Source organism: Lissotriton vulgaris, chromosome 1_1 (assembly GCF_964263255.1).
Source record: "Lissotriton vulgaris chromosome 1_1, aLisVul1.2, whole genome shotgun sequence".
In the NCBI taxonomy this organism is placed as follows: Eukaryota; Metazoa; Chordata; class Amphibia; order Caudata; family Salamandridae; genus Lissotriton; species Lissotriton vulgaris.
The window spans coordinates 1,412,882,732-1,412,903,100 of NC_141685.1; the positions used below are offsets into that span (position 1 = coordinate 1,412,882,732).

General features: G+C 47.0%; 1 protein-coding gene across 1 annotated transcript in view; it reads left to right on the forward strand.

Annotated features, from left to right (window-relative positions):
- LOC147750618 (dihydrolipoyl dehydrogenase, mitochondrial-like) overlaps positions 1–968 on the forward strand; it is a 201,922-nt gene extending 200,954 nt beyond the window's left edge. Inside the window, exon 14 of the mRNA XM_086967208.1 lies at positions 713–968. Within this exon, the coding sequence (XP_086823334.1) occupies positions 713–778 (66 nt within the window). The 3' untranslated portion in view covers positions 779–968. The remainder of the gene's footprint in view (positions 1–712) is intronic.
- Positions 969–20,369: the final 19,401 nt, after the last annotated feature.

Consider the following 20,369-nt stretch of genomic DNA (forward strand, 5'->3'; position numbering starts at 1 on the left):
AGTGTGTGGATAAGTAGCATTTTCCTTTCATGGCTCGGCGCTTCTGGTGTGGAAAGTCACAGTGGCGTCTCTCACAGGGCGTGCTGCGGGACGGGGGAGGGACAGGGTGGGGGGTTGTGAACTTGGACAAACAGAGGAACGTAATAATTACTTTCCTCCAATGTGTCGTGTGTCCGCCCCGCAGCACGCCCTCTGCGAGCCGCCACTGGAAAGTCGTGTTAAGAACAGACAGCGCTCATGGGTGGCGTCTATGTAGGTCCCGCTACGTCGTCTCGGCGCCGACGACTGACTTGGAGCCGACCAACACCACTTAACGACACGCAGGGGTACTGCTGAAGAAAAATCTCTGGATCCAGACTGATGCCTGGGGGAGCTTCTAGGATAAGTAATCTACAACTAACCTATGTCTCTACCAGATAAATATTTACCGAACGTAAGTAACTTCATTACTCCAAAGAGTCAAGAGTTACAATGGGTTACTTGGTTCCCAGTACAGAGAATCTTTTGGGCTTATTACTTGTGAAGTACTCTCATCCTTTGCAACTAATGACCCAGTTTCTGACCGGTTATGTTAGTTTCTGTATTTTATTTTCATTATAATTGTGTTAAGACATTGCAGATTAGATTATGTCATGGAACCTGCATATTCGTACTGGTTATTTCTGCACTGATGAAAATTAGGGTGTATTAAATCTTTTTTTATTTCTTTCAGACTGTATCAGAAGCCTTCAGAGAAGCTAATCTGGCAGCATCCTTTGGCAAAGCAATCAACTTTTAAAAAGAGTGTTCTTTGTAAATAATTTCGTATAAAAATCGTCCGTTCACTTGTATGGAAGGTTTAGCCAATGGGACTTTGGGACTTGACCATTATTTTCGTCTTTAAATATTTAATAAACAAAATAACAAATATGGCATCGGAAGAAGTGTAACTGCAGACACATTTGAACTAAATACATGTACATACTCTTGTTTCTTGTGGTGGTGAATTATTTCAAGTAATGTTAAGTGTTCTTTAAATATTCTTAGCTTTGGGTATAGCTAAAATGCTGCAGAAAGTATACAGCTTTAAAATCAAATGAAGCACACTCTTAGGCTCTGTCTGAATCATGTGTATTTTGTAAATAGAATCAATGAAAAGTTTACATTGCTTTCGGTTGCAAAGGAATGTACAGCTAAAAATATACATTTCCAGTGCGATTTATCTCCTTAAAACAATAAAGTCAGTTCAGTGGTTAGGTACGCTAACCTTGGGAGATCTGAGAACAGCACCCCACAAAAGTGCAACCTTAGAAGGAATGGCTTAAGTGGCATTACAAATGTGTTACAATTCAAACATAACCCCCCCTTTTTTATGGTCCTACTCTCTAAGCTTCATCCAGGCACTCCCTTGAGTCGAGAAGCATAGCACTAGCAATCTCAAGCAGTTCGCACTTTGTAAATTCCCTAAAATCTATCGTCATAAATAACACCTGCATTCTCGAAGTAGTGGGAATATATAAAATACTTGATAATCCAATATACCCAATGTTTGACAACAAGGGACAAATGCTACAATAAAGTGTAATTTTAATTTTGGTATTTTTCAGTCATGAGTTCGCAACTTTGGCTTCCCAGGGAAACTTAATGTTTGATTTGATATTCAAATCAGTGTAAGGTTTCTTTCCCAAACCATGTTTTAGTTTCTTAAAATGTGTGGCCTCTCATTGCTGTGCCTCAGTTATTAATTGTAAACACATAACCAATAACTTAGCGTAGCCATTAACCATATACATTGAAGTAAGTTGGTGAAGGCATGTCCACTGCCCTTTGACATATTTCCAAACTTCAGGTATTAATTTGAAAAACGTATGTACAAAAATAATTCCTAAAAAAAGTAATATTTAGCATAGATATTTGGAAGTCCCGGTTTCCTCTCTGAATAGGAGATGGTGACTACATGCACAGACTAGGGTAAGAGACAGAATAAAGACATCCAAGGAAATGGGGAGCTACAGAAGCAAGTGATGGGTGTAATGAAAGTCTTTTTGCAGGTTAACCACACGCTTTTTGCCCCTATTTTGACTGTTAGGTACTGGTTTGATGGCTCTGAAATGGACAGAGGACACTTAAGAGAAAAAGACAAATAATACAGCCTGAAATTAACAAGGCTACTCTGCCCAGTACTTCATCCTGAAGTGAAAAGGATAGCCAGATAACACTGAAATGTAAACATTTAGCTAAGTTTCACACATAGAGAAACTCCCTTTCACAAAAATCCTTTGTCATGATAGAGAGGAAAGGTTGGACATACAAGCCCCATAGGCTGCCATTATGTGTCTGTAAATTGATACCGTGCCTTTAAGGTACCCTCCAGAGACCCTCGGTATCCCATGATGCACAGCCAAAGGCTAGTTACTTTCAGTTCTTTTTTTCTGGCTCCTGCTAGCAGGACCCTGGATCATTTAGCTCTACCTTTAGTGGTATATCTTCATTTTTTTTTTAGCTTTTTTGATCGTTTGAGTGTTTCACTCTACGCCTTTACCTTGCTTTTGCTGTCTTTTTTGGGCAGTTCAGCCACTCTTTTCTTGTCCAAATGACATCTTTATTTGACAAATGCCCAGAGTGTGGCAGGAAGAAGACCAAATCGGACTCTCACAGGATTTGCATACTCTGTCTTCCTTAAACCCATGTTCCTGACTCCTGTGTCATGTGCAAGTAATTCTCCAGGAGGACCCTGCGTGACAGGAGGAAGATTCATCTACAAGGCCTGGAGCAGAGAAGACAACAGGCTACAGGTGGGCCATCTGTTCGTGGAGAGAGCCTTTCCTCTTCCACAGCCCTTGCTTCGGCCTCTGGGGGGGCTCCCCAGTAGGAAGAAGGCTCAGAAACGGCGCAGGTCCCGGTTGACGTCGAGGGCGACCCCGTCGAGGTCCGGTATGACTACCATATGCTCCCCGTCGACCCAGGGCTCGGGGTCTAAGCGACTTCAAAGATTGACGTCGAGGGGAAGGATGTCGAGACTTTGGACGAGGTCAACGTCTAAAACTTAACAGACGACGTCGATACGATACATCGCCGTCGATCTGAGTCCAGGAGACATAGGCGATGCCGTCGAGGCGACACCGCCTTTTGCGTCGTCTACGCGCAGGTTGCCGTCGACGAGAAGATCAACGCAGTCAAGGAGAAAGTCGATCGACGTCGAGGAGAAAGTCGATCGACGTCGAGGAGAGGCGACGTCGAGGAGAGAGAGTCGACGAGTCATCGGAGCTCGTCGTCGAGAAGCCTGTCTCCCTCTGTGGTCAGCATCTCCACGTCTGGGAGTTCAAGGTCAAGGCGGCGTCGACGATGTCCCCCGTCAAGGGGCATTGCTTCTAGAGCTTCCTCGTTCACTGACCTCCTACACCGATCTCTCCTGCCACATCTTTGACTTCCGTGTCGGCCGGACCTTCTCACGAAGTTCGGAAGGCAGATGGTGCATCCCAACCTCTTGTCGTTGAGTTGGGCAGCGTGGCTCCCGAGCTAGTGCAGTATGGACATTTAAATCTGCCTTAGAACTGCATGGAGATGCTAAAAGAGGCAAAAAGACCTTCTACAAGGACTTCCTATGCATACAAATGGAATAGATTCTGCATTTGGTGCACGTCTAGGGGTGCAGACCCTACATCCTGCAAGGAGGATGTCATCCTCCCGTACTTACTGCATTTGGCTCAATCTGGCCTTAATTTTCATTCCATTAAGGTTCACCTAGCTGCTTTAACTGCATATAGGAAATGTCCTTCACAAACTTCCTTTTTCCAAATCCCAGTCATCAAAGATTTTCTGTAAGGTTTGAAGAAGGTGTTTCCTCCCATTAGACGTCCTTCGCCTCCGTGGGAGCTTAATGTGGTGCTGGCTAGACCAATGAAGGAGCCTTCTGAGCCTATTCATAAGGCTTCTCTACAGCATCTATCCTGGAAGGCAGCTTTCCTTGTGGCTATAACATCGGCTTGCAGTGTGATTGAGATCCATGCTCTCTGCTGCCAAGAGCCCTATACTGTATTTCATGCATCAAAGGTAGAGATGAGAACTCACCCAAAGTTCCTTCCTAAGGTGCTGTCAGATTTCCATGTGAATCAAACAATCACTTTGCCCACGTTTTTTCAGAATCCTTCTTCTCCGGCGAAGTGGTCCCTTTATTCCCTTGATGTGAGATGGGTGTTGAAATTTTATTTAAAGACCAAGGAGATTCGTAGATCGGATCAATTATTTGTTAATTATGGATCGGTCAGGAATGGTCTTGCCACCTCTTAACAGTCTATCTCTAGGTGGATTGTGTCCTGTATTCACCTGTGTTACCAGAAAGCTAACCAGACTCTAGGGGGTAAGCCTAAAGCTCCCTCTACCAGAGGTAAAGCTGCTACTGCTGCTTTATTGCGTAATGTTCCCATTACAGACAACTGTAGGGCTGCCACTTGGAAGTCAGTCCATACCTTTGCTAAACTACTGCCTGGACTCTGATGCCAGGGCAGATGCTCAGGTTGGACAGGCTTCGCTGAGAAATGCATTTGCACAGTAGTGGTTCTGTCTGTTTCTTCCACTACTGGATTTAGTTTGTGAGGATGGGCTTGCCATTCTATTCACATGATTATACACAGAGATCCCCTACTACAGAAGGAGTAGATTCTTACCTGTAACTTCAGGTCTGTAGTGGGGGTATCTCTGTTATAGTCCTAAGCAACCAGCCCTCCTCTCCGGTGGTTGAAACTGTAATACCCTGAATGCTACAGGCCTGGTTTTATGCACCTTCAAAAAGAATTGAAAGTAACTAGCCTTTGGCTGTGCATCATGGGATAGCGAGGGTCTCTGGAGGGTTCCTTAAAGGCACGGTATCCATTTACAGACCTATAATGGCAGCCAATGGGGCTTGTCTGTCCAACCCTTCCTCTCTATCATGACAAAGGATTTTTGTGAAGGGGAGTTTCTTTGTGTGAGAAACTTAGCTAAATGTTTAAATTTCAGTGTTATCTGGCTATCCTTTTCACTTCAGGATGAAGTACTGGCCAGAGTAGCCTTGTTAATTTCAGACTGCATTATTTGCCTTTTTCTCTTAAGTGTCTATGCAGGATTGCAGAAGAGGACAACTTAAGAGACTATTTCGATTGCTCCGGGGTCCACGCACATGGGCGGGACTATTTACATGATTGACTATAACAGAGATACCCCAACTACAAAACTGGAGTTACAGGTAAAAAACCACTCCTTCCGGTCCGCCTTTGCAGACTGGAAGGGCAGTTTAAAACTGCTAACTCGACTTTGCCATTTAAAAGAATGGCAAAACCCAAACCTCCGTTTTTAATGTATGCAAGTCAACCATATGGCAGGCTTAACAAGCCCTAAGGCAGGGTGCTGTATGGTACAAAGTGGAACATGTACTTTTACATGTTCCCGCATTATAAACCTTAAATTGTTGTTTTTACTGTGGACAGGTCAGTAGCCCCATTGGGAAGTATAGGCGTACAGGCTGGCACCCCAGCCCTGCTAATTTCGGACTAGGACTATGTTGGAAGCTGGCTTTGTATATACTATACCAAACAGAGGTATAGTGTGCACAGAGTCCCCAAAGGTATGGCAGAGGTTAAAGTAGATAATTCCTTTCAGTTGAAGAGCCAGGTCTTGAGGCTCTTCCTGAAGGTGTGCAGAGTGGGAGAGCGTCTGATGTTGACTGGGAGCTCGTTTCAGGCATTTGCTGCAACGTAGAAGAAATCTCTTCCACCTGCTCTGGTTCTGCGGATGCATGGGGTCTCTGTCGAGGTGAGGTCGGCGGAGCGGAGGTTCCTATTGGGTACGTGAAAGGACATTCTTTCGTGAGGGTATTTGGGTCTGATGTTGTGGAGGGATTCATAGGAGTGTGTGAGCAGCTTTAAGGTTACTCTCTTCTCTATGGGGAGCCAGTGGAGGGTTCGGAGGTGCTGGGTCGTGCTCATGTCGTGGGGTTCCGAGGACAAGTCTGGCTGCGGTGTTCTGGATGGTTTGGAGCTTGTGTAGCAGGGATTTGTTGATTCCGGCGTAGAGGGCGTTACTGTAGTCCATTCTGCTGCTTATGAGTGCGTGGGTGACGGGGGGGATCCACTTGAAGGTCATGCGGAGGGAGTTGAAACAGGTGGAGTCGACGGCGTTGATCTGGCGGGTCATGGTGAGTGAGTAGTCTAGTTTGATGTTGTGGTCTATCGGAGTGGATTGGTTTTCGATACTTTGCATGTGTATGAAATGCTTTTCAGTTCAGAAAAAGATGCTTTGCATTCAGGATCACACATAGTGCATTTCAGTGATCCTATGGGTAAAAAGACAGGTCAGTAACTTACAGGTAAGTAAGCGGTTTTTCAGTCTCTGGGAGTTTGGTCAACACTGTGCCAGGGTCTGACCAAGGTAGGTATTGCAGGAACAAAAAGCGGAGGGCCCCTGAGAGCAAATGCATCAGCAAAACCAGGGGAAAGGAACACTAATAAACAAAAACAATTCATGCCTGGTGAATATATACAATTATAGCGTAAAATCATACATTAAAGAGCGCAACATAGCCCATACATTCAGCAATAGGAGGCAGTCCCTCCGAGAAATTCTTATTGGCACGATTTTTTTTTTTTTACAGGTTTTGTTCTTTTCTGCTTCTTATTTTTTATATATATATATATACTATGTCCTTACAAAGTATTTTTTTAATAAACCGAAAATAAAAATTTTATAAAATATTTTTTGTACTGATAAGAATTACTCTGAGACTGCCTCCTTTCATGTGTATGGGCATATGGTGTGACACTTGGCTCTCTTTATGTATGATTTTTGCCATAATTGGATACATTCACCTGGCAGGAATTTTTTTGTTTACAAGGTAGGTATTGCACCACGAGCTGCACTGGGGCGACCGGGTGCAAAGGTCACAGGGCCCAAAGTTATCCTATGGAGGTTCGGGTACCTTGAAGAGGCACCGGTTACAGTTAAGTACCTGCAGGTCATGGCACAAGCCCCAGGGGTGACAATCGCACTGGAGGGGCCACCAAAGAGCACTGAGACTGCACCACCAGCGGCACAGGGACAGCCGGTTGCAGAGGGCAAAGAAGGTGTCAGGAGCCCAGTTGAAACCAATGGAGATCCTCGGTCGGGCAAAAGGGCTGCAGGCTTGTTTCTTAATGTTGGCTGAAAGAATCCCATGAAACACAAAAAGGTGCAACACAAAAAGATGATGGACGGAATGTTGAACATTGTCAAACATTCACCCCCAGTCACAGATCTGGGTTTAATCCATCATTATTTTGCTCACCACGCCACCCCAGTTCAGACATAGCCATATGCAAAACAGTCTTGACCCTGTGGCTCATGGAAACCGTCCAGACCGAACTGCCAGGCCATTTCTTCCCTGGACAGTAATCAAGCATCCTAGGACCAGTTTCGGGCTTCAAGCCCTCATCAGCCAGTATAGCTTGACTCCAGTGGCGGAGTGAGCACGGGACCCACGTCTGGGCATACCCTACCCACTTAGGGTGAAAATGCAACACAAAAAGATGATGGACGGAATGTTGAACATTGTCAAACATTCACCTCCAGTCACAGATCTGGGTTTAATCCATCGTTATTTTGCTCACCACGCCACCCCAGTTCAGACATAGCCAAATGCAAAACAGTCTTGACCCTGTGCCTCATGGGAACAGTCCAGAACGGACTGCCAGGCCATGTCTTTCCTGGACAGGAATCAAGCATCCTAGGACCGGTTTTGGCCTTTCAGCCCTCATCAGCCAGGATAGCTTGACTCCAGTGGCGTAGCGAGCACGGGACCCACGTCTGGGCATACCGTGCCAACTTAGGGCGAACAAAGCGATACCAAAGGGGATGATGGAAGGAGTGTTGAACATTGCAAGCACTCACCCCCAGTCAACTGATCTGGGTTTAATCCATCATCATTCTTTAGCTCACTTCGCCACCCCAGTTCAGACATAGTCATATGCAAATCAGTCTGACCCTGTGCCTTATGGGAACAGTCCAGCCCGAACTGCCAAGCCATGTCTTCCCTAGACCTGAAACCAGCATCCTGGGACCGGTTCTTTTTTTTGTGTTGCATTTTCACCCTAAGTGGGAAGGGTATGCCCAGACGTGGGTCCTGTGCTCACTAGCCTGGCTGATTAGCCAGAAACCGGTCCCAGGAAACTTTTTTCCAGTCCAGGGAAGACATGGCTTGGCAGTTCGGGCTGGATTGTTCCCATGAGGCACAGAGTCAGACTGATTTGCATATGGCCATGTCTGAACTGGGGTGGCGTTGTGAGTTAAAGAATGCTGATGGATTAAACCCAGATCAGTTGACTGGGGTGAGTACTTGCATTGTTCAACACTCCGTCCATCATCCCCTTTGGTTTTTCTTTGAAAGAATCCCATGACTGAAGAGGTAAGTTGGATAGTAGAGGGAGGCCGGTACACTCTGTTGGGCACACCAAGGTCAGTGGGTGTATTTTAGTGCCTGGGTTTTCTCACCAGATCCGGTCGTGGTCGGGTGGGACCCTTCAGGTTGAGAATGCAGGTGTCGTGGAGAAGTTCAGGAGAGGTTGTCCAACCCTGGATCCCAGGTCAGGATCGCCCGGGAGACTTGGACTGTGAGTGTTTCGTGCAGAGTGGTGCAAGTGTTGCGGGTCTGCCTAGATCAGGAGGCTTGAAGTTAGTCTTTTGGCTGTGCAAATCCGGTGTCTACAGGAGACAAGAGTCTTTGTTGAAGACAACAGAGGTCCTCCGGGGTTCTTGAGTTTGCTGGCTGCGGGCCACGCCGGTTTCTTGAATCAGGGTCACTTTAAAAGGAGACGGGCCAGTAGGGCTGGGGCTAAGTCAGTCTTCTTCTCCACTGCTGCACAACTCTTCTGTTCTACCTCTTTGTAGGTCTTATCTGAGGAACAAGGTTCAGGGAAGCCCTTAAACACAAAATGTAAGGGTGTTACTGAGGTTTTGGGGCAGTAACCAATGGTTACTGTCCCCTAGGGTGACTGCACCCTTTAGGAAGAGGGGCACATTCCTGTTCCTATTGGAACTAATTCTCCAATTCAAGATGGAGAATTTCTAAGAGAGGAGTTCATCTTCACTCCTGGCGGCCCTAGGGGTGTGTCAGGCTAAGCTGGACATTGCTACTCTACTTACTAATTTTCCCAACAAACAGGAGGTGGGCATTGCCAAGTGTTGAAGGAGGCTTTGTTTCCGGCAATCGAGAGCACAAAGTCTTTCACTCCATGAGGTTAGAAATCTGTCTGGTGGTGGCTGGCTGGCTGGGGCAAGCCGGCCAATACACTAGAAGTGTGTTGTGTTTCAGGGGGCATCTCTAAGAAGCACTGAGTGCATTTTATAATAAACCTTACACTGGAATCAGTGTGGTTTATTATGCTGAGATGTTTGGTACCAAACTTCTCAGATTTCAGCAAAGCCATCATGAAGCTGTGGAATTCGTGTTGACCAACTCTGAGCCCATGTACTCAAAATGGCTTCACAGCACTTACAATGTCTGTGAATGGCATAGACATTGTATGGGCATACTGCTCTTGCAGCTATGCCCTCACCTGTGGTATGGTACACCCTGCCTTAGGGCTTTAAGATGTGCTAGAGGGTTGACTTACCCATGCCACAGGCAATGTTGGTAGGAATTGCACACAGGGGTGTGTGCCATGTCGACTGTTCAGTTCAGTTTGGTTTGCACCAAAACACGCAACCTGCAATGGCGATGTGTGGGTTTCTGATGGATACATCTGCATGTGGATTGCTAACCTTTTAAATTACCCTTGCACCAGCATTCCACACAAACTTTTTCAGAGCTCTCCCACGTCGACGACGTCACAATAGTACAGCTCCGCTCGCTACTCCGTATGACTTAATCGGAGCCATAAGAAGACCTTGCCGGCGTGCTGACGTTAGTTCCCTTTTTTCTGCGCCATTGACGCGTAACGTTTTTCTAGGACCCTCCATTTCTTGTAGGATTCACATTGTTAGTATTATCTGTAGTTTTAGCAGTGCAATGGCTACACAGAAAAAGTGGTGGGGGGGTTCAAGCCTTGTAGGTAATGTTTGTTCATCACGGACCCCCACAAAGATTGCCTTTGATGTCTGTCATCGGATCATGACGTCAAGGTATGTTAGTCTTGAAGAAAAATGAATCCGAAGGCTCTTAAGGAGAGGGAGACAAAGTTATTCATGGCCCGGGCGAAGAAAAAAAAAAAAGAGGCCGCGATAGGACGAAATGGCCGACCCCGCACACATGAAGGTCATCCAAAAAACAAAAGAAGAAGCGACATCATGGATCCAGGCGTCGTTCTTCGTAGTAATCGAAGTAAACTTCTCCAGTCCAGCGGCATCAGAGAAAAGAGGACATCTCTCTTCCACCCTCTCCTTCTCCGCAGGTGACCCCAGTACATTCTCCGGCACCGAGAGATTCGCCAGCTCCCAGGAAGGCTTCTCCTGTATCTCCAGCTTCACCTGTTCCGGCTCCAGACCAGGCAGCTCTGGATACATACCCACCTTTTCCGGGTTCAGGTACGTATCCGAGCACAGTTATTCGATGACAATTTAAGACAGCGCTGGCATGATTTAGATGTCGGGTTGTCTTGGCTTAATTTTAAGAAACTAAATATTTTAATCACTTACCCTGTATGTGCACTGTGTAGCTGTGTATTAGAACTGTACCCCGCCCCGTTCCACCGCGGCTGACGGTGCCGTTTGCGTGGAGGGCGAAGCGCCATCTTTGATTGGGCTGGACCGGAGCTAGCAGTCTAGCTCATCTGGGAGGCAGGGCTTAAAACGCCATGTGCACCCGGGAGCGCAGCGGACGAGCGCAGTGGGCGCGACGATGGCGCGCCGAAGGTGCGCCTAAGGTAAGCCCGTCTGCAACCTGCCGGGGCCAGGGGCCATAACTTATGGCCAAATACATACATACTCCTCTAATGAGTTACTTACTCTTAGACCCACTGATCACCTTTGCCCACTTATACCCCCGTATGTACTAAAACGCACTTCCCTTTATGGTATCTCTAACAACAAATGTACAGCTGGTAATCTTAGTCTTTCTGCCTCATATACAGCTCCTCAATTTTTATTGAGAGCTCAGACTAAACTCCATTGTATTTACCTTAACACACGGTCTATGGTTAAACACCAAATGGACATATTTTTACTGCTGACATCCGAGAAACCCGATATCATGTTTTTAACCGAGACTTGGCTTAATCAGGACTCGTTACCAGATATTTTGGCCTCTGTCCCAGCAGACTATTATATTTGAAATACCAACCGCCTTTCAGGGAAAAAAGGGGGGGGGAGTAGCTGCTATCATTCATAACACTCACAAATTTACTATACTTCCATCTCTAGTCTTAGCCAGCACGGAGAATGTGGTCTTTAAGACTGACACTGGAGCACTATTACTGGTTCTGATTTATCGACCCCCTCAACCTATGCCTACTTTTTCTGTTTCACTGGCCGAACAAATGGCTTCCCTTGTAACAAACTACTCGAAAATAGTCCTACTTGGGGATTTTAATCTCTGTTTTGATGACACTGAGGCAGACCCCCAGGCAGCTGAACTCTGGGACCTACTCTTAGATTTGAACTTGACTCAACAGATCCATTCCCCCACTCACGAAAAAGGGCACAGTTTGGATCAAGTCTGGTCTCAGAACCTTTCCTTATCCATTTCTTCCATAACCCCCTGTATCTGGTCTGACCACTTCCTCATATCTTTCACACTTATCATCGATAGAGGCACAAAACAGTCATCTCAAGCAGGTGGGAAAATTAGGAAATGTAGGGGCATTAACACACCGGCTTTTTTGGACACCTTGGCCACTACCCTTCCCCCAATAACTAAAGACATCAACGTCATTGAAGAAGCCTTTTCATACTGGATACAACAGGCAGCTGATATCCATGCACCTTGTGTGAATTTCCCCCGCTCACGCCCTAATGACGCACACAAATAGTTCACTCCACAACTGAAAACCTTAAAACTTGGAAGTCCGTCAAAAAGAGAGGAAGTGGAGGACCAGGTACCTACCACAAGACAAAGTAAACTACTGTACAGCCCGTAAACTGTACCAAAAATCCATCCTTAAACAGAAAACTGATTATTTCTCCGAGAAAATTTTAAACTCGCAGAATAAGACAAAAGATCTGTTTAATATTGTCAACGATCTTAGTAACAGTGACAGAACTACCCCTCGGGTTGCTCCTACTCAAAAGCTTTGTAATTCTTTGAATACTTTTTTTCTAAACAAAATCATCACTATAAAGCAGAGTATTCTAAATTCACCGCCTCCTCCTCTGGATGATGTTTATTATAATTCTTCTATCTTAGAAAACCTTCCCTCCCATTGATGCTAAAACTCTGTCTGACCTCCTTACACGTGTTAAATCTGGATCGCCTGATGACACTTGTCCCCCACATATTTTTAGGGAGGTGGGGTTGGCAATCCCACAGGGCGCCCTCTCGTTGCTAAACGGATCACTGTCACAGGGCAAACGTGCCTAGCCGCCTTAAGAAAGCTTTGCTTATCCCACTGATTAAATAAGCAGGAGCAGACCCACATGACCCGATAAATTACAGGCCAATATCTTTACTACCATATGCATCTTGGAAGCCCACATCTCTACTTGCGTGTCCAAATTCATAGAAAATTCTGAATACCTTGAATCTAATCAGGCTGGCTTCCCTCCCTGTCACTCGAAAGAAGCCGTGATTCTTGCGGTCCAAAACACTCTAAGACGCAGTGCAGACAGAGGCATCCACCAGGCCCTTGTGCTTTTAGATCTGTCGGCAGCGTTCGACATGGTTGATTACACCATTCTTATCAACCGTGTCGAACAAGCCGGCCTCAGGGGTCCTGCCTTAAGTTGGATTACCTCTTTTATCACAGGACGCACGCAATCAGTAAGACTTGGTGCTTTCACAGCTCCCCTAACTCCCACTACATGCGGGGTGCCGCAAGGATCATCACTGTCACCTTTATTATTTAATCTGTATCTCCGCCCACTACTTTACTCCCTAAAGAACGCCAAAGTCACCATTTACAACAACGCGGATGATCTCCAACTCGTTTTTCCCCTTAACACTCCAGACTCTGTAGTGGAATTTCAGAACACCACAGAGTCTTAATCATCTAAAGCTTAACCCAGGCAAGACAGAACTCATCTTGCCTGGGAAAAGCGAACTAAGCTGGAGTCCATGCTTCTGGCCATCTAGCATGGGGGCTCCACCTATGAGATCTTCCTCGGTCAAAAGTTTGGGAGTCACACTTAATACGGATCTTTCCTTGAAAGGGCAGGTTGGCACAGTAGTCTCTGCCAGCATCTTTCAACTTAAGAAAATAAAAAAAATAGCCCAGTTTCTCACGCAAGCCTCACTCATTCAGGTTGTCATTGCCCTTGTCTTGTCCCGACTGGACTTCTCAAATAGTCTTTACTTGGGAATCCCAGTAGGCCTGCAAAAAAGACTCCAACTTGTCCAGAATCAAGCTGCTAGGCTTATTCTTAAACAGGCAAAATGGCAGTCTATTAGACCTGGCACAGCGAATTGCGTTCAAAACTGGATGTATCATTTTCAAAACTTTACAGGACACAGGTCCGAAATTTATAAAAAAAACCTTGTTTCCAGATATAACCCCTCACTAAATCTTCTTTCTGCTTATATAGCTTTATTGGTTGTTCCACCTTTTAAGAAAAAACGTCTTGGCGGCTGCTGCTTCGACCATCTTGCAGCCACTTTTTGGAACTCTCATCCATTTTCTTTAAAAACAAGCCCAGATCTCCTCACTTTCAGACATTCTTTAAAAACTTGGCTTTTTAATCAGGCTTACTGTTGAGTTTTTCAATGTGTTATGTTTGCTGAGCTTTGCAGTGTGTTTTGTTCTCTGCGATAGCGCCATGAAGCGCTCGGGCGTATGAGAGCTTAATAAATAAATTTTAACATAACATTTTTTAAATGCGATGCTTTGCATGTTTACCAAAGCGGCAAACTTATCCGGTGCGCCAGCTAGCTCCGTGGGACCGCTCTCCTTTAATTTGGACATTCCCCAGCATTATGTTCAGGCACCGTTCGTGCCCTTCATGCCGTTGATCCCATTATGGCCTCTCCAGAAGCCGAGATTCTCAATGCCAATCCCGCAGGTGTCTCCGGCGCCATCGGGCTCTGGGGCGGCACATACCCGACTTTGTGCGGCACAGCTGGCAGCTACTGAGGGACCTCCTTTAACGCCGGCTCCGATGTCACTGGCACCGCTGACGCCGATTCCAAAGATGCGTTCCAGGAGGGAGGCACAGAGTCTAATGGAAGAGGAGGACTATCAGGAGCAGGCTGAGGGAGACATTTTTGAGTCTGTGGATGACTTAGAAGGTCTTCAGGAGGCCAGTGGATTGGACACTTCTCCGGAGTGGGAGCTCTCTTCTCCCAAGACTCTACCTTCTCAAGACGTGGCTCCACATCTCACATTGTTATTTAGACATTTTGGATCTGCAGTTACCCACTGCTGTGGTCAGGTATAACATTCCCACTGAGGTTTTACACTCCTTCTTCAGTGATAGAGCCTTTGCTCCCATTCAATGAAGCTCTGATGGAGCCAATTTTGGAGGTGTGGTAGAATCCAATGTCTACCCGGGCAGCCTCTAGAGCAGTAGCAAGAATTTACAAGACTACAACTGGGGATACAGCCTTTCTAACCTCACATCCTTCACCAGAAAGCTTGGTGGTTCAAGCTTCATGTTCTTCCAAACAAGTCGGCAGGTTCCTTCCCCTCAACTCCGGGGGATAGGGATTCTAAAAAGCTGGAACAGTCAGCTAAGAAGGCATTCTCATCAGCTAGCATGCAATTGAAATCTACTAACACTACTTGCTTGTTAGGAAGGTACATCCCTGCCTTTATGGACACTGCCAAGGATTTGGCTCCTAAGCTGCCTGTGGATCTTCGAGGTCACTTTATGGAGGTGTTGACTGATACAAAGCAGCGGTCCGTCAGGTGATTCAGCCTGGTCTAGATACAGCAGACTCAGTCGCCAGAGTGATGGGCTCTTAAGTGGCGACAAGGAGATCTGCCTGGTTAGGGACCTGGCTTTTCACTGGACATTCAAGCCACTTTGCTGTATCTTCCCTTTGATGGCTCCTGGCTCTTTGAGGCAAAGGCAGATCCAGCTCTGCAACGTTTTAAGGATAGCCAGGCTTCTGCAAGATCTTCTGATGGATACATCTGCCTGTGGATTCTTCACCTTATGAATATCCCCTTTGCCGGCATTCCGCTGAAACTTTTTTCCCTAGCTCCCCACGCTGACTAGGTCATCACAATGCCATGGCTCAGCACGACGTCACAGGAGCCATAAGAAGACCACAGTTTTTCTGTTTTCTGGCATTCTACATACTTTTGTCTCGATACATTGTAATTTTGATTGTAACTCTCTGTTTTGGCGTTTTGGCATGACGGCTCCAAGGAAGTTGGGCTTTAAGCCCTGTAAAGAATGGGTGGGTCATATGTCAACTACTGACCCTCATAAGGACTGTCTTTGGTGTTTGTCATCTGACCACGATGTCGAGGGCTGTTCTTCTTGCAGGAAGATGAATCCGAAGACTCTGAAGGAACGGGAGGCCAAGCTGTATATTGCTGAGGCAAGAAAAGAAAAAAGGGGTCGTAAAAAATCGAAGTCAAGATCTTCAACGTCGCATGACTCCAAAAGAAAGCATAAGAAGAAGAAGAACCATGCATCTCTGCGCCGGTCATCGAAGGCTATGGCTTCGAGATTGTCTTCTCCATCCCATATATGTCGAGAAAAGGACTTTGTCCCTCCTTCTCCTTCAGTGTCTCCTCTGGTGACGCTGGTTCATTCTCCATCTTACAAGGGGACTCGCAGACGCCGAGATTTTTACCGACTCCAGAGGGTGTGTTGAATCCGGCTGATGCTGAGGCTCCTGCGACTCCACCTGTGGCTCCGGCAGCTCAGACTCCAGAGGTGCCTCGCTTGGATCTTGAACCGGCACAGTACCCATAATTTCCGGCGCCGGATTTGGATCCATCGCATTTTTTAAATGCGATGTATGGCGTGTTCGCCAGGGCCTCGTACCCCTCTGGAGCACCTTCGGGTCCCATGGGTCCTATGGCTTTTAGTTTGGGTGTGCCACACTAGTATCCTTAGGCCCCCTTTGTACCATTTATGCAGACGACTCCGTTCTGGCAGTTTCCGGCTCCGAGGATGTTGACGCCGTATGGGCAGTTACCCAGCTCCATTCCGTGAACCTTCTCTGATTCGATCGGCGCTGGTTACTACAGCGGGTCCTCCTTTGACGCCGCTCCAGGAACTATCGACGTCACGTGTGGCACCGCCGACGCCGCAACCGAAGATGCGCTCGAGGAGAGAAGCGCAAAGGTTGTTAGAGGAGGAACAGTATCAGGCTGAGGAGATGGAGAAAGGAGACGTTTATGATACAGAAGATTTGTTTGAGGGATTGTGTGAGGCAAGTGGACTTGATACTTCCCCAGAGTGGGATTTGGCTCATCAGAAGGCTTCCCCCTCGAAAAAAGCTGCACCTTACCATATTGTGATAAAGAAGGCTGCTGAACTTTTGGATTTGCAGCTTCCTATGGCTGAGTATAAGCCTAATTTCCTCACAGAGGTGCTTCATTCTCTGTCCTCTGTGGTTGAACCACTTTTGCCTTTTAACAAAGCATTGACAGCCAATCCTTGATGTGTGGCGCAACCCACTTTCTGCTCCTGCAGTTTCAAGGTCGGTGTCCAGAAGATCTAGACTTGCTCCAGGGGATTCGGTGTTCCCACCCCTCTCCTGAGAGCTTAGTGGTGCAGGCTTCTTTTTCTAAGCAGTCCACAGGTGCTTTTCCGCAGACTCCTGCTGACGGGGATTCCCCAGAGTGGGATTTGGCTCATCAGAAGGCTTCCCCCTCGAAAAAAGCTGCACATTACCATATTGTGATAAAGAAGGCTGCTGAACTTTTGGATTTGCAGCTTCCTATGGCTGAGTATAAGCCTAATTTCCTCACAGAGGTGCTTCATTCTCTGTCCTCTGTGGTTGAACCACTTTTGCCTTTTAACAAAGCATTGACAGCCAATCCTTGATGTGTGGCGCAACCCACTTTCTGCTCCTGCAGTTTCAAGGTCGGTGTCCAGAAGATCTAGACTTGCTCCAGGGGATTCGGTGTTCCCACCCCTCTCCTGAGAGCTTAGTGGTGCAGGCTTCTTTTTCTAAGCAGTCCACAGGTGCTTTTCCGCAGGCTCCTGCTGACGGGGATTCCAAGAAGTTGGAACAATCTGCACAGAAGGTCTTTTCATCGGCTAGCACAGCAACAAAATCCCTTGTACAAATCCCACAGGGGTAAAGGCAGAGGTCGACTCTGGGGAGCCGTACCTCAGCCTTCTTCCTCTCCTCCTCTACCTCCCCACCCCTCCTGGTAATGCAGGCAAGCAGCCCTAGATCCGCCATCCTGGATCAGGTAGGTCCAGCGGGAGGTCGGCTTTCCCATTTTCTACAAGATTTGAAATTAATCACTTCGGACCTTTTGGGTTTTAGATCTGGTAGAAAATGGATACGCCCTTCCCTTCAGGGAATTCCCTCCTCTTTACCCTCCTTACCAAGGGTTTTGCACGGATTCATTTACTTCTCCTTCAGAAGGAGGTTCTTGCCAGTTAAAAAGGGTGCGATAGAGGTGGTTCCGGAGCAGGAAAGGGGCCAGGGATGCTACTCCTGGTATTTCCAGATTCCCAAAAAGGATGGCAGGTTACGTCCTATCCTGGACCTCAGGATTTTGAATCTGTTTCTGAAACAGGAAAGATTCAAGAAGCTCACCCTAGCGCAGGTTCTTCAGGCGCTGCAACTAGAGGACTGGATGGTGTCCATCGACTTACAGGATGCGTATTTTCACATCCCATTCCTGAAGTCGCACAGGAAGTATCTCTGATTTAGGGTTGGTTCGCAACACTATCAGTTTGAGGTCCTTCCGTTTGGTCTTACTACTGCACCTAGAGTCTTCACCAGGGTGATGGCAGTGGTTGCTGCTCATCTCAGGACGTTGGGGATCCCAGTTTTTCCCCGACCTGGTCGACTGGCTTCTGAAGGTAGTCGCCAGAGATTGTGCATCATCATATGCAAGTAACAACTCAGCGGTTGTACAAATTGGGTTTTTCGATAAATGTACCCAAGTCTCACCTGGTGCCCTCACAGTGCAACCTGTTCATAGGGGCAGTACTGGATACCACTGTGTGTCGTTCTTTCCCGCCTCCGCAAAGTATTCGTGACATTCAGGAAATGATTCCCTTGTTTAACAATGCAGCGGTTGTTCCGGATCTAAAGGTCCTTCGCCTGCTCGGTCTGTTCGCTTCCTGCATTCTGTTGGTCAACCATGCACGTTGGCTCATGAGGGCTCTTCAGTGGTGTCACTGCAGGCAGTGGTATCTTGTAGAAAATGCGTACGCCCTTCCTTTTCAGGAGTTCCCCCTCTTTACCTTCCTCGTCAGGAACGTTGTTCAGTGGACCATCTGTTCCTTCTGCGGCAAGAGGTCCTGTCCGTGTTACAGAAAGGTGGGATAGAGGTGGTTCCGGAGCAGGAAAGGGGTCAGGGATGCGACTTCCAGTATTTCCTGATCCCCAAAAAGGACGGTCCGTTGAGGCCGATCCTGGACCTCAGAATCTTGAGTTTTTGCCTCAAGCAGTAGAAGTTCAAAATGTTGACCCTAGCTCAGGTTCTCCTAGCACTGCAGCAGAAAGATTGAATGGTGTTGATCGATTTGCAAGAAGTGTATTTTCACATCCCCCATCCTGAAGTCTCAACCAAACTATTTCGGTTTTATGGTTGGGTCTCAACACTACCAGCTTGCAGTTCTCCTGTTTGTCCTTACTTCCGCATCTTGGGTCTCCACAAAGGTGATGGCGGTGGTGGCTGCTCATCTCAAAGGGTCGAGATTCCTGTATTCCCCTATCTGGACAACTGGCTGCTCAAAGCAAAGTCGCCAGAGATGGTGCTGCATCATCTGTAGATAACAGCTCAGCTGTTGTTCGACTTGGGTTTTTCGAAAAATGTACCCAAATCTGACCTGGTGCCCTCACAGCGCATCCTGTTCATAGGGGCAGTACTGGATACTTCTGTGAGTCATGCTTTCCCGACTCCTCATAGGATTTTAGACATCCAGAATATGATGCCAGTGTTTCAAGATGGAGTGGCTGTGCCAGTTTTGAAGGTCTTACGCCTGCTCAGTCTGTTCGCTTCCTGCATTCTGTTGGTCAACCATTGTCGCTGGCACAAGAGGGCATTCAAGTGGTGCCTCTACAGGCAGAGGTTTCAACACAACAGATCTCAGGGAGATGGTCAGAATCTCCAGAGACACTGCAATAGTTCTGTTAATGTTGTAGTGTTTCAGGCAACCTGTCTAAATGGTAAACCCTTTCACCTCCTTCTCCGGTGGCCACGTTTTAACAGATCCCTCCACTCTGCTGTTGGGGTGCTCATCTGGGCGATCTGGAGATCATGGTGCCTTTGCTCTCATGAAGAAAGATTGATTCACCTCAACCTTCTAGAACTGTGGGTGATTTGTTTGGCTTTCAAGGCCTTTCTTCCCTCCCTTTGCGGTCAGTTGGTTCTGGTCCATACGGAGTCATGAGCGGAGCCGTACTATTGTGGCGTCCTTGTTGCTGTGGGAGAGCTATGAAAAAAGTTTCCATGGAATGCTGGCGCAAGGGTAATTTAAAAGGTGCGGAATCCACAGCCAGATACTGTATCCACCAGAATAAGCGTTACCGAAGGTAAGTAACTTGTTCGTTAAGGTGAAAGGTCTCTGAGGGTGGCATAATACATGCTTAAGTTCTCGGAGGCACTCTCTGATCACAAGGCCCATGGTACCAGGGATACCTTTTACTAGGGACTTGCATGTGGCCAAGAGGTGTGCTAATTGTGGAAACAAAGGTACAGTTTTGCGAAGGAACACGGGCCCTGGGAACCTGATTAGCAGGGATCCAGAGCACACTCATTCAAGTTAGCATCCGTTATCTGGCAAAAAGTCAAGGGGGTAACTACCAATATAATCAGTGCATTAAATCCAGTGTTAAATTTAATTTAATGTCACTGGTGGGCAAAGTGCAACTTTAGAAGATGGCACTTAAGTTTCCCCAGGTTTCCAGTGCCTGTTTACTGGTGTACATAGGGCTAGTCTTGCAGATCGCTTTCTTCTCTCCTGGGAAAACATGCTAGCGACTCTCAGGAAAGGCCACAATAGGGGCCTGCATGGGAGAGAAGTGACACTTGGGAGGGGGTACTCTCTTGTTTAGGCAAACAGGCTAGCACTGAGGACAGGAGAGGAGAAGCCAGTTGTTAAACCATTTTTCCCAGGGATGTTTAGCCCTTTAGTAGTCACACCTC